The 14,559-nt window shown below is 49.4% G+C and overlaps 1 protein-coding gene across 1 annotated transcript in view; it reads right to left on the bottom strand.

The window, feature by feature from the left end:
- Positions 1–5,921: 5,921 nt before the first annotated feature.
- Positions 5,922–14,559, bottom strand: part of CUL9 (cullin 9) — a 43,112-nt gene continuing 34,474 nt past the window's right edge. Inside the window, 5 exon segments of the mRNA XM_086631815.1 lie at positions 5,922–10,051; positions 11,009–11,100; positions 11,294–11,427; positions 12,936–13,053; positions 14,364–14,474. Of these exon segments, the coding sequence (XP_086487941.1) occupies positions 9,850–10,051; positions 11,009–11,100; positions 11,294–11,427; positions 12,936–13,053; positions 14,364–14,474 (657 nt within the window). The 3' untranslated portion in view covers positions 5,922–9,849.

Below are 14,559 nucleotides of genomic sequence, written 5' to 3'. Positions count from 1 at the left end.
AAAGCAGAGGTGGGTTTTCCATTCCACCTTCTCATGTCGGAGGAGGAGCTGACAGAGAGCTTATGGGTCAAGATTAGAGGACGGGGATGGATAGGGGATGTTACAGTAGGGGTCTGTTACAGGCCACCTGGCCAGGAGGACAGAGCAGATGAGGCGCTTTACAGCCAGATAGGAGCAGTCTCGCGGTCACAAGCCCTGGTCCTCATGGGGGACTTCAACCACCCTGACATCTGTTGGAGAGACAATACGGCAGGGCACAGGCAGTCCAGGAGGTTCCTGGAATGCGTGGATGACAACTTCCTCCTGCAGGTGATAGAGGAGCCAACAAGGAGGGGTGCCATGCTCGACCTTGTGCTCACCAACAGGGAGGGACTGGTGGGCAATGTGAAACTTAAGGACAGCCTTGGCTGCAGTGACCACGACACGGTGGAGTTCAAGATCCACGGGGCAGCAAAGAAACTATACAGCAAGCTCTGTGCCCTAGACTTCAAGAAGGCAGACTTCGGCCTCTTCAAGGACCTGATGGGCAAAGTGCTGTGGGAGGCAGCCCTGGAGGGACAAGGGGCCCAGGAAAGTTGGTCCACATTCAAGGAGCACCTCCTCCAAGCTCAGCAGAGGTGCATCCCGATGAAGAACAAGTCGGGCAAAAAGACCAGGAAGCCCGTGTGGATGAGCAAGGAGCTCCTGGACCAACTAAAAATGAAGAGGATAGCCTATAGAGGGTGGAAGCAGAGACAGATAGCCTGGGAGGAATACAGAGAAGCTGTACGAGTGACCAGGGATCAGGTGAGGAAGGCTAAAGCCCTGAAGGAATTGAATTTGGCAAGGGATATAAAAAGCAATAAGAAAAGCTTCTATAGGTATGTAGGGGACAAAAGGAAGTCCAAGGAGAACGTAGGCCCCCTCCGGAAGGATACTGGTGCTCTGGTTACCCGGGACATAGAGAAGGCTGAGTTACTCAATGACTTTTTTGCCTCAGTCTTCACTGATAAAGCCTCTTGTCTTACCGCCCAAGCTGTGGAAAGAACTAGCAGGGACTGTGAGGATGAACCACCGCCCACTGTACTTGAAGAGCAGGTTCGAGAACATCTGAGGAACTTGAAGGTGCACAAGTCCATGGGACCTGATGAGATCCATTCGCGGGTCCTGAAGGAACTGGCGGATGAAGTTGCCAAGCCACTGGCCATTGTATTTGAGAAGTCGTGGCGGTCTGGCGAGGTCCCCGATGACTGGAAGAGAGGGAACATAATCCCCATATTTAAAAAGGGGAACAAGGAGGACCCGGGCAACTACAGGCCGGTCAGCCTCACCTCTGTGCCTGGCAAGGTCATGGAGCAGATTCTCCTGGGAACCATGCTAAAGCACATGGAGAGCAAGGAGGTGGTGGGTGACAGCCAACATGGCTTCACCAAAGGCAGATCGTGCCTGACCAACTTGGTGGCCTTTTATGATGGGGTGACAGCATCAGTGGACAAGGGTCGACCAACGGATATCATCTACCTGGACTTGTGCAAAGCTTTTGACACTGTCCCGCACAACATTCTTCTCTCTAAACTAGAGAGGCATGGGTTTGATCGATGGACCACTCGGTGGATAAGGAATTGGCTCAATGGCCGCACTCAGAGAGTAGTGGTCAACGGCTCGATGTCCAAGTGGAGACCGGTCACGAGTGGCGTCCTTCAGGGGTCCGTGTTGGGCCCGGCCCTCTTCAACATCTTTGTCGGTGACGTGGACAGTGGCATGGAGTGCACCCTCAGCAAGTTCGCCGATGACACCAAGTTGTGTGGTGCCGTCAACACGCTGGAAGGGAAGGATGCGATCCCGAGGAACCTCGACAGGCTGGAGAGGTGGGCCCGTGTCAACCTCATGAAGTTCAAGCAGGCCAAACGCAAGGTCCTACATCTGGGTCGTGGCAATCCCAGGCACAAATACAGACTGGGTGGTGAATGGATCGAGAGCAGCCCTGAGGAGAAGGACTTGGGAGTACTGGTGGACAAGAAGCTCAATATAAGCCTGCAATGTGCTCTTGCGGCCCAGAAGGCCAACCGCATCCTGGGCTGCGTCAAGAGGAGAGTGGCCAACAACTCGAGAGAGGTGATTCTGCCCCTCTACTCTGCCCTCGTGAGACCTCACTTGGAGTACTGCATCCAGCTCTGGAGCCCCCAACATAAGAAGGACATGGATCAGTTGGAGAGGGTCCAGAGGAGGGCCACGAAGATGATAAGAGCGCTGGAGCACCCTTCCTATGAGGACAGGCTGAAAGAGTTGGGGCTGTTCAGCCTGGAGAAGAGGAGGCTCCGGGGTGACCTTATAGCGGTCTTCCAGTACCTCAAGGGGGCCTACAAGAAAGATGGGGAGAGGCTGTTCAGGAGGGCCTGTTGTGATAGGACAAGGGGTAATGGTTTTAAAATAGAGGGAGGTAGATTCAGATTGGATATTAGGAAAAAAATTTTTACCATGAGAGTTGTAGAACACTGGAACAGGTTGCCCAGAGAGGTGGTGGATGCTCCATCCCTGGAGACGTTCAAGGCCAGGTTGGATGAGGCCCTGAGCAACCTGATCTAGTTGGAGATATCCCTGTTCCTTGCAGGGGCGTTGGACTAGATGACCTTTGAAGGTCCCTTCCAGCCCTAACCATTCTATGATTCTATGTCTTCTCCATGATCACGGAGGTAGAACCACAGCTCACCCCGTGATCTGTACCGTCTCTCTTGTCTCTCTTGTCTCTCTCGAGGAGGGTAACGCCTGGTTCTGACAGCTGAAATTCTAGAACGTTCACGTGGTGGGAAATCTACTTTTTCTCTTAATTCTCGGACCTCCTCAGACAGCTTTTCTACAGCCGCAACACAGGTTTGTATAGAAGTATTATCATCATATCGTCGGAGGTAGGTGACCAGATTACCTACGGATAGTGGTACTTCATCGTCTCCGAAGTCCATTATTGTCAAGGAGGTGGAATATGCTGGTGGCACACTCCGTAGAATCTTTTGCCACATTGGTCGTGTGCACCGGACGTCATCTGGATCTTCGAGTCTTGGTCCGCTTCTCGAGTCAAGATAAATCAACTCTCGCACAGCCAGTTCTCTCAGATACTGAATAGCTTTTTCTATGTTTGTCCACTTGCTTACATTACATGGCACCTCGTCCTTGTAGGGATACCTTTGCTTTATAGCTGCCAGGAGCCGTCTCCAGAGGCTGCGAACTTGTGTTTGTTTTCCAATTGCTTTATCAATGCCTCCATCCATTGCAAGGGCTCCTAGCTGCCTGGCTTCATTACCATCTAACTCCAAACTATTGGCTCCCATGTCCCAGCATCTGAGCAATCAAGTGACAATGGGCTCACCTCTAAGACGGCCATAATCTTTTCTAATATCTCACAGCTCACTCATTTTTAGAGATCTGGTGGTTATAGTCTCATCTATGATGTCACTCCTCCTCCACTGAGATTTTCTCTGGGGCGAAACAGAACATTCCTGTTTCATTTCCCATGATGGCCCTGGTTGCTCTTCATCATCATCATCCTCTCCTCTGCGTTCTGACTTTCGCACACATTTCCTCGGTTGCTCTTCCTCCAATCGTTGTCATGGCCCTGATTGCTCTTCTTCATCTTCTAACTTTTGTATACATTTTCTTTTCCTTACGGGGGCAACTGATACCGTTGTAGTCTGAGTAGCTATAGTGCTTGTCACGGGAGTTGAGATGGCAAGCACAATAACCCGAGAAATAAATTGATATACACCCCTAAATGGCCGATTAACTTTGAATATATAAATAATTAAACATATATTCAAGAAACCTTGCAGGACAATCAAACCGGTTAAATTATTCCAATGATGTTCGGCATTATCAAAATCAACGTAAGCTTTTGTGAATGAAAAGTCACCGGTATAATTGGCGATGATATCCACCAGGTGACGCTCAAAATTAATAAACGAGCTCCACATCACCATCCCCCTCTGCACCGCCGAATACAAAGACTGAGCCGGTCCCAGCACCGATGATCTTATCAGAGTTACACCGTACAGTATAGCAAAGCCCTTAGTTACCGATAACATACTTTTCATGCCGGTCCAACACCCAGAGCCAGAAAACTACATAAACATTCCGCCTAACATCATATAGGGTAAATAAGGCAATAAATTATAAATGTCTGGTAACATGTATGTGAGCATAACAAACAGCATTCCAGCCAGCAACATCGGTATCTCAATCCCTTTGGACCCCACGTTGGGCGCCAATTAAGACTGTCGTGGGTTAGGCTGAACCTCCCCACACAGCCGGTCACTCCCCCTCCCCCACCCCCAGGAATGAGGGATAGAATTAAAGGATAAATGGGAAACCCGTGGGTTGAGATAAGAACAATTTAATACAGATGATTTAATACACAGTGTAGATGCTCACCACCCCCTCGTATGCGAAGCCCGTCTCGTCCCGAAGCTGCAATCCCAGATGAACGCGAGGCCCCGAAATAGAGAGCGACAGAGAGAGAGAGATAGTACTCTGAGAGTGGGAGTACTGGGAGAGAAAAAAAGAAAAACAATAGAGTAAAAGCGCAGCAAGCGCAAAAGAGGCGAAAGAGCCAAAGCGCAAAAAGCACTTCTTTCCGGCTGTCCCTCACTTTTATACTGGGCATGACGCTGCATGATATGGAATACTAATTGGCCAGTTTGGCCCTCAATCTGAAGTTCCACCACAAATCTCAAGGGGAATCGTGTCCCCCTTGTCCTAGCTATGCTCCTCCCTTATCCCGCTGTGTTTCTGCACTCCGGCACACTGAAAAGTCATTGGAGTCTCAAACATCAGCTTGCTATCAGCATTCTTCTCAGAGTGAGCCTCTGAGTAAAACCAAAACATGGAGCTCTTCTAGCTGTTAAAAACTCTGTCCCAGCTAAAACTAGGACACATATCTTTCCCAAGGACTCAGGTGAGGCTGACTGGCCTCGTTTCCTGGATTGTCCTTCTTCACAATGGCTATACTGTCTGCTTTTTTTGAGTTGCTGGGAGCATCCCCTAATTGCCACGATAAGGACGATGAAGAGTGGCCTCATGGCATCAGCCAGCTCCTTCAGGACTCTTGGATGCACCCCATCTGATACTATCAACTTGTGCATGTCTAATGGACTTAGGCAGTCCCTAATTCTATCTTCCACTGCTGTGGATACACTTTCACTCCTGCAGGCTCTGCTAGGAGGCTTGGGCACCTGGGAGGCCTGAGGGCAAATCTTACCAGTGAAAAGTGAGCTTTAGCTTTCGTAACTCCCTTCCTATGTATGTGAGCAATGTCTTTGTAAACCTCACAAGTAGTCTGCCCTTGCTTCTACCTTCTATGTGTTAGGTGAAGTCAAATATGATAGCTCAACAGAGACAAGGCTGCTGCAGCTCCATGCCCCCAAGTCCAACCAGCAGGTATTCCATGTAGGCACACAGACAAGCATAAAACACGAGTATAAATAATACATGACCAGCCATGCAGATCAACACAGACAGAAACGCTTCACTCACACAAAAACAAGCACCACCAATGGTCTCACCCTGTTTCTCTCGTTGGCTGATCAGGATGAAGAACTGTATGTATGCTGCCAGTCCTCCAGCAGATGGGCACAGAAAGAAAGGCAAAGGCGAAGAAAGGCAAAGGTGAAACAGTGGAAGGAAGAAGGAATGAAAAATTAATGAAGGAAGGAAGTAAATCGAGAACAGAGGGAAATAAGGAAAGGAGAAAGGAGGAAGGAAAGAAGGAAAGTGAGGGCAAGGCAAGGGCAAGGTGAAGAAGATGGATGAAATGACAGGAAGGAAGGAAAGTAAAAGCAGACTGGCAGGTGAGAAGGATCAAGGAACGAAGGAGGTACTGAGGAAATTAGCGACAGAATGTGCTGGGTTTATGTGATGGGCTTTCGGTAGCAGAGAAAGGCAGAGAGGAGACAGGCCCTGTAAGGAGCTGCAAGAAGCTTCCCTGCTCCAAAACTGGTCGGACTTGTCTCTGGCCAGGTCAGACTCACCTCTGGCCAAGGCTGAGCCAATCAGTACCTCTGTGAATGTCATATTTAAGAAAGGGACAAAGGAACCCTTGCCATGCAGGACCTGCAGTGAAGGGAGCGGGGAGGTGGGGGGCTGGCTCCCCTCCAGACTCTCTCAGGAACAGCTGCCCGCACTGGGCCACCGCCACTCAACTGGAGATGGCCACAGAAGCACAGCCTGGAGCACTCTGAAGTGCCTTGCTCCTGGGAGTTCATTCCTGGCAGGACCATTGAGGTTCGCCAGGCTGGTCAGGCCCAGCGCAGCTGCAGCAAAGAGAGGACTGAAATCTGAGAAAAACAACGACGCAGACACTGAGGTCAGTGAAGATGGAATGGGAAGAGGTGTGCCAGAGCCGAGATTCCCCTGCAGCCCATGGTGAAATGAGCGGTGGAGCAGGGATTCACCCACAGCTCTTGGAGAATCCCACACTGGAGCTGAGATGCCTGTGCCTGAAGGAGTTCATAGAGGACTGCCTCTGTGGGAAAGGACACCTCACACTGCTGGAGATTGACAGTGGAGCAGCCATGCATCTGCAGTCTGAGCGAAAAGCTGGAGCAATCTGATGGATAAGGATTGCATCCTGCAGAAAAGACTCACATTGGACAAGTTCATGGAGAGCTGTCTCGTGTGGGAAGAGACCCCTCACTGGAACAGGGGAAGAGTGTAAGGCGTCCTCTCCCTTAAGGAAGGAGCGGCAGAAACAGCATGTGACAAACTGACCTGCAATCCCCATTCCCCATCCCCTGTGCTGGGGAAAGGAGGTAGAGCAGGAAAGAAGGGAGGGGTGGGAGGAAGGTGTCTTTAAGATCTGGCTTTGTTCCTCAATATCCTCTCTAAAGTAATTGATAATAAATTAAACAGATTTGTCCCCATGCCCAGCCTGTTTTACGCAGGGCCATGGTTGGTGGGTGATCCCTCCCTGTTCTTATCTTGACCCTCAGGCCTTTTGTTACACTTTTCTCCTCTCCACCTCACCAAGGGGGAGGAGTGAGCGAGCGGCTGAGTGTAGTTTAGCTGCTGGCTGAGCTCAATCACAACAGAGAAGAAAGAAGATTGTAATTGAAGAAAGAAGTCAGGAGGCGGGGAAGTGGCTGAGGACGAATAGAGGAAAGCAAAAAGTCAAGAAGGAAGGAGGGCAGGAAAAAGAGAAATAAAGTAAGTTAAGTAAGTACACAGAGGGCGGACAACACAGAGGGCAATAAAGAAAGGAGGAAGGAAAGTAGAATGAAATCAAGGAAGGAAGGAATAAAAGAAGGATAGAAAGAAAAAGGAAAGGAAGAAGGAAGGAAGGAAGGACGTGCAGTGAGAATGGAGGGAAATAATGAAGGGGGAGGGGAAGGAAAGAAGGAGGGAAGGAAGGAATGTAAAAGAAGGAAGGAAAGTGGGCAGGTAGCACATCTGTAAATATTGCACATATCTTTGCAAGTTATGTGCAAAGTCATTTGACTGTAAATAAATTACGTTTATGGGCTGTCATGATCTAGGGGAGCGGATGCTCACTGGAAGTAATGGAGATAGGAGGGAGGGAACAAAAGGGAACTTGGTAACCACATTGCATAATCTTATCTGTCAACAAAATCAACCAGCTTTACCTAGGTGGACAGGCCACCTTACCTAGCCTGGAAAAGGAATGTGTAATTTATGTGTCATGAGTAAATAGCCAAATGTCTCATCATCCAATTAGTGATGTGCATAAATGGATGAGATCCTCACTGTCCCTACTTACTATCCAAGGAAACCACAGCCAACAGAACAGCCTTGGCAGAATTGGCAGAGAAAGAAGACCCTGTTGAGCATGACTCTAGTCTGGGGCTGTGAAGATACATCAGAGGTGTAGAACAAATGGGAGGCCCAACACTTGTGCAGCTCAGGCCATGGTCCAGTTGCCAGTGACCTATTACTGATCATTTTTTCCACTGACCCAGTGAGATGTGGCAGGGGGTGAGCCCCAAAGGGCTCTCACTTCTGATACCAAGTGCACGGCACAACCTGCTCCAGGGACAGTGTCAGTGGGGAGTTTGACTAGGGCAGTACACCTGTCGAACTGTAACACAGGTGTCCTAAGGTGAGCTCAGGAAGGACAGAAACCTCTCACAGTGTAGAAGACCAGGGCTTGATCTTGATTTTTCAGTACAAATATTGCCCATGAAAGCAGGCCCTCACAATCCTTCTGACTTTTTGGCTTTTAAGCAGTCATCCAGGAGATAATGGATGAGGAACTCCAAGCATGAGTCTCCAGATAAGGAACTCAGACATCTAGGATGTTCTGCTGTTTCCCAACAACCTGGTGAATTTAGGCTGTTCCTGCAAGGACTGGTCACACTGGGGAAAAGGAGGCCATCGGGGCATCCCCACCACATTTCTCCCTCTAGGGACCCTGAGGAGACAGCCCAGAGAGGTCTCACTCTCTGGTTGTGTGGCAGGGAACCCATTTGCCACACAGGGGAAGCAGGCTTGGGACTTCCACCACGACAGACTGGGGTTCAGCCTCCTGGTGAACTGCTCCATGCAGGACTAGGAGGAGCAAGGGGGTGGTGGGGAATGGAAAAAATCAGTCCTCTCTCCCTGGTCTGCCCCTGGCACTTGTCCCCTGCCCAGCATCCCCTAACAACCCCACATCCTTCCCAGATGATACCTAAGTTCAGAGAAGAGCCCTGTATCTCTAAAAACAATCCCATAAACTTCCCAATCACCCCTCAAGCCCCAAAAGCAGTCCCACATCTGCCTTCTGCTGGGCACCAGATGTTACCACCTTCATCAACATGCAGGCATTCTGTCTTGCACCTGCTGCCAGAAACACCAGACCCATCATTCTGTGTGGTCTGGTCCCCTGCCCTCTTTCCCATCTCTCCCCATACCTCTTACTGTTCCCTGAACTACCCAGAAAGGAAAAGCCACTTTGCTGGTTAGACTGCATGGCATGGGTCAGGATCCCAAACCCACACCAATTTCACAAATAACTCCTGGGATGAGCGCATCCAGGTCACATTCTCCTCACTCAAGAATGTCCTGCTCTCCCTTCACACCCATGCTCCCCACAGACAACAAGGAGGCTTGTGCTAGAAGAAAACAGTTTCTTTTTTAAACAGAACTTTTTCGAATCCTTGTTCCTCAGTTTTCTTTTTTGCAAAGATGAAGTATTAACTGAACAACCTCTGCAGATACATATCTCTCTCTCAAATATGTGTATGTGTGAACGTGCATACATTTATACACTTAAAAACAGTCCTGCAAACTTGTGCCTCTTATAGCAGACCATCCTGTTTCATAGTAGAGAAGACAACAACTCCAACAAACAGCAAAAATGCTGACCCCCTAAACTAGAGGAATGCACTGAACCACATCCATCTGTGGCTCTGTAAGGAATCCCACCAGGTCCAGATGGGAGGCATTGTTTTACAGTATTTCTAGTCACCGTCTGGATTAGACAGTGCCATGCTGGGACACATGCCACATGCACCTGTGCGCAGTCCTTGGGGAGAGCACACCCAAGGAGGCTTAACAGTCCCTTAACAGGTGGTGAGCAGTTCTCACTTTGCAGCTGGACTGTGACTTTCTAACTCAATTAGATACCTACGGGCAGAAATTAAGACAAGGGAGAAAGGGAAGGAGATGTCCTTCTGAGAGAGGTGGCCACAGTAACATCACCCACCTGTCCAGAGCAATGTTTCTGCATATTAAAGGGAAGTCACTGAGCAAGTAATCCCCAGAGGAAATGTCTCTTCATTCTGCCTGAGAGCTCCTCACTGCCTTTGAGGAAAGACACTAATACAACCTGGTCAAGATAGAGTAAAGGCAGAGGTCCAGGCTGGCAGGCTGGGTGACAACCCACTTCTAGTCATAGGCATCATCATCATCAAAGTAGGAGTCACAATCAAGGTTATCTGACTCATCATCAAACAGAAAGTTGTCTTCATCAAGGTCATCATCATCATCATCATAGTCTTCCTCCCACTGTGGTTCATACTCCTCATCATCAACGTCTTTTCCACCTTCATCTGTGTTGGAGGAGTCACACAAAATGGTACATTTTGACCTATTGAGGAGGAGAGCATCAGAGCAGAGCCCTGGCTGTGAGTGGCAACCACAAACCAGCCCCACACCACCCTCATCCTCCCTACTATCATCACCTCAGCATCCCATCCAAAGCCATGTGTCAGGGATATGGCAGCCATGCAGGTGTACCTAGGAGGTGGTGATTAAATGGCCTTATCCATGCATGCAGCACAGGCCTGTGTCAGAGAGCCACCTGTGACTGGGCCAACAAGCTGTAGAGCTGTAGTCTGACACCAGCTCTGGTGTCTCAGCCTCATTCCAAGACCAGAAACTCTGCTCTGAAACAGAGCATCTCATGACTGTTGTCATTCTGTCTTGCAACACTCAGCACCCTGTCCAGCTCCTGGAAACACAGCAGCTGTCAGAAGGGATTGGTCACACTGACATAGCAGATGCCAGTTGTGTTTCTTGGTTTAAACAGCATGTCATATAGGAATGGACTGTTTCCCACTCATCACCTTCCAATCATACTTAACACCTGCCGCCTGAGTACTCTAGGATAGGGAAACAACAAACCACTCATTTGCCCTCTCAACACACTATTTTAATACTGTGTCACCTCTTCTGTGTCTCCCCATGTATATTGTTGTTCTTGCTTCTCTCATCTAGACACCTCCTAGAGCTGTGAAAAGCCTCTGAAGAAACAGTGCGACTCTCCACAGAAACCCAAGAGAGTCCAGGGAAAGCAACTTCCATAACTGGGTCTGCCAGTGACGAAGCTTTTTGATCATAGCTGTGTACCAAGTGGAGGTTTTGCTGGTCTCCCTACACCACTATGTCACTTACATTGTTATCTCAAACCACAAGACAGGATGCAAATAACCAGTATCTGTTATTAACTCTTTTGTATGTCAGTGATCTCAGGAGAAAACTCTGGTCACCTGCTTTTTGTCTGCATTCACCCAGCTTTCCTTGTTACCCCACTAAGAAAACTCACCCTATACAGGCAGAGGCTGAAGTAGGCACATTTGAGAGTTTCGCCTTTCTCTGACCAGGATCTGCCAAAGTCTGGAGCCCAACCCGGAAATCCTGCTAGCACGGAAAAAAAGCCAGAAGACAGACACAATATGAGATTTGGCATGTATTTTGTGCTGCAGACCCCTTCCCTACACACACAGCACTGAGAGTCTTTTCCCTCAGCTGATCAAGCCCCTCTCTAGGTTTGTCCAAGATCAAACTAGACCACAGCAAAATAAGCCACTAACAGGCATGTGGACTTCACCTGTGTGGAGTGCCAGAGAATTGCAAAGAGACGCTCCTTGATCTGGTGTACCAACTCCAAACCAGCACTGAAATGCTCTGCTTTCAAGAGCCGAAGAGAAGAGGCCAAGTCCTGGTACTGCAGCAGGGTTTCCTCTGCAATGCAAGGCCAACAAAGTCATTCTGCTTCTCACACTCTTGAGCAGAGATCAAGTCCCTTGGCTCTGATTATCAACCCAGTCACAGCTACTTAGGTCTCCTGTTCACATACGTTCCTCTTTCAGAAGGAAACATGTTGCTCCTTACTCCATCAATCTCCACGCGCAGTCAAACTGCTTCAGTGGACTTCCCAGAAATGGCATCAAGAAGGCAAAAATGGGCTGGGAGTAGTGAGAGAGACCAGCTGGCTGCTGGTGTGTATGTTACTGCCTGTGATAGTTTGATGTGTGGGGGGGTGTTCTGGTGGCAGGGGAGGGGATTTGCTCCCTGTGCCACCAGACCTGAGTCCCATCCCCCCTGGGGGAGGTTGAGCCAAATCGGCGCCTCTGCGAATTTCCCTATTTAAGTTGAGACAAAGGGGCGGGAAAGGGGCTTTTTGCTCAGGAGCCAGGAGAGAGCAGGAGGGCGCTGCCCTCGCTCCCGGCTCCTGGCCGAGCAGCCGCTCGGGCCCGGGCCGGCGCCATGTGCTCAAGATGGTGCCGGGGGAGCCGCATGGGGGACTCGGTAAGCGCCCCACTCCTGGGGTGCCCGCCGGGCCGAGCTTCCCCAGAGAGGATTAATATCTAAGAGAAGACAACCACAACGACCGGGTCAGCAAAGATGGAGCAGGAGGAGGTGTACTGGAGCTGAGGCTTCCCTTGCAAATCGGTGTGAGATGGCAGGCGGCCCCCCTGCAGCCAGGGTGTACTCGGCGGAGCAGCGACCCACTCGTGGCCTGTGGAGAAACCCACGTCGGGAAGGAGATGCCTGAGCCCAGGACAGGTCGTGGAGCAGGGGATGCACGACCAGGTACTGTTAATAATGGGGCATGGAATGCACGACGAGGTCGTGGAGGCATCTGGAGACCGTGGGACGACCCACGCCGACGCGAGTGGCAGCAGCTCCCTAAGAGGCCAAGACTGGTAAAGCCCGAACTGGTGCGATCCATGGCGAAGGATTGCAATCCTGCGGGCAGGACTTACTTTGGAAAAGTTTGGGGACTTTGTGAGTAGGGGATCCACCGAAGCAAGGGAAAAATGGTGTAAAGACTCCTCCTCCTTTAAGAAAGGAGCGGCAGTGAACAACATGGATGAACTGACCTGTACTCCCCCATTCCCTGTCTCCCTGCGCCGCTGGGGGGAAGGCAGAGCCAGGAACAAAAGGAAAATAGGGGGTGGGGAGGTGTTGTTTTAAGATGGGGCCTTGTTTTCTCTTTTCTCCTCTCAAGTAACCAGTTTCGTTCCCTTATGTTTCTTGTTAAGTAACTGTTAATAAATTGTTCTGGTTTATGAAGAAAGCCTGAGTCATGTTTTGCCCGAGACCATGGTTGGTGGGTGCTCCCTTTTCGGTTCTTGTCTCGACCCTCAGTCCAAAAACCACGACACTGCCCCACTACAGAGCTGCCACCCTTTGAACCAGACAGCTGGGAACGCTAGTCTCTACTTTGGAGAGGCTGCAGGACTTACCCAGCAGGATCTGCAGAGCATTGGTGTGCAGCTCTAGGCTTTCAGTCTGCTGTTCCACAATATCCATGCTCTCAGTGTCCTGATTATAGTAGCTGTACACACAGGAGTAGGCCAGCACCTGGAGCAGTACAGATCATGCTGTAAGCATTCTCCTTCAGCTTCAGAGTGAGCAAGAAGAGAGTAGCATCAAACTCTTCCAGACTTCATTACTTATCAGTGGCTGAGAGAAGCCTGACAGTGCTTCTGGTCTGTGGCGATGGCCCAGTGAACCATAATGTCAAGTGACAGCAGTGCCAGGCTACCTAGAGCTACTCGTAGGGTTGGAAATGAATGTGGAATTTTGTACTGAAGTCTGAAATAACTGATAGCTCCCACCTGCAAACCATCACAAGAACACAAACTGTAAATGCATAACGAGTGTGACTGACCAGCAGGTAGAGAGTCAAAACAACCAGCACACAGAATCTCCACATTGCTGGGCAGCCCAGGCTGAACTCAAGTGGCAATGAACCAAGAGAACTGAGCCCAAAGGGAAGCAGGCATGGTGCTACACTGCACCAAGAGCCCATGACAAAGTCATTTTAACAAGTGACAAACTACTGTTATGAATGAATGACCCCTACAGCCATTCAGGCACCTAGCAGGAAATAAGACCACTGTTTCCACTTAAGGAAATGGGCCAGAAAAGCCAGCAACAGCAACAGTGATAAGTGTCCTGGCAAACACAGGGGCTATCACACTGCAAAGACAAAACTGGGTCAGACACCCTTGTTCCACATGCTTCTCTCAAAACCAAGTCCGCCTGCACAAACATACATATTGGAAAGGCAATACTGCAAAGGCAATTCCCACCTCCTTCCCATGTTTCAGGGGACAAAAGACATTGCAGGTCTATAGTGTCAGAGGCTTACTGCACACATCCAGCACTACAAATCCTTCATAATGTGGCTATCAGGGCATGCAGTAGCTAACTCAGTGCTCCCAAAACACCTACAGCTCATGAAATGAAGTTAAGAGAGGAAAATCATAACATGAGCATCAAGAGGGACTTCCTAATTTTAACACAGCATCAGGAGAGGTTTTCAAAAGGTAAGTACCACCACTGGGGCATTTCAAATTGGAATGGACCAAACCCAGTATATGAAAACCCCAAATACAGATCTTTGTGCTGATTCCATGATGTCAACTTGGGCAAAGCTCCAAATCCTATGACCTGTGAGGAACACTGCAGAGAGCCCAACTCTGAGTGAGAACAGGGGAAAGTAGACATGAGCTCTTTCTCTGTCCTGATGCTATTCCTCCCCTCAAGCTTTTTTTGTCTTCCCTTGTTTGGAGTAGAGAAAGGTTGGCATCTCCTCACTTCAAGAAAGGCGTAAAATACCAACAGAATTAGGGCGAAACCTCAGCAAGTCTGTTATCCAGCCTTACCTTCCGTGCCTGTTCTAGCATTTTGCAGGCATCAAGAACAAAAGTCAAAGTCCTAATTTTTGGCATCTCACTGATGGAAGAAACTCTGTTTCTCAGACTCATGGCAAATTCCTGCAATAACCTCAGGAGATAAAAAATAGTCAACGTCAAGCTCCACAAGATCAAAAAAAATAGCACCTTTCACACAGACAACTGC

The sequence above is a fragment of the Tauraco erythrolophus genome, chromosome 2, assembly GCF_009769465.1.
Source record: "Tauraco erythrolophus isolate bTauEry1 chromosome 2, bTauEry1.pri, whole genome shotgun sequence".
NCBI lineage: Eukaryota > Metazoa > Chordata > Aves > Musophagiformes > Musophagidae > Tauraco > Tauraco erythrolophus.
This window is presented reverse-complemented; position numbering and strand designations above follow the sequence as displayed.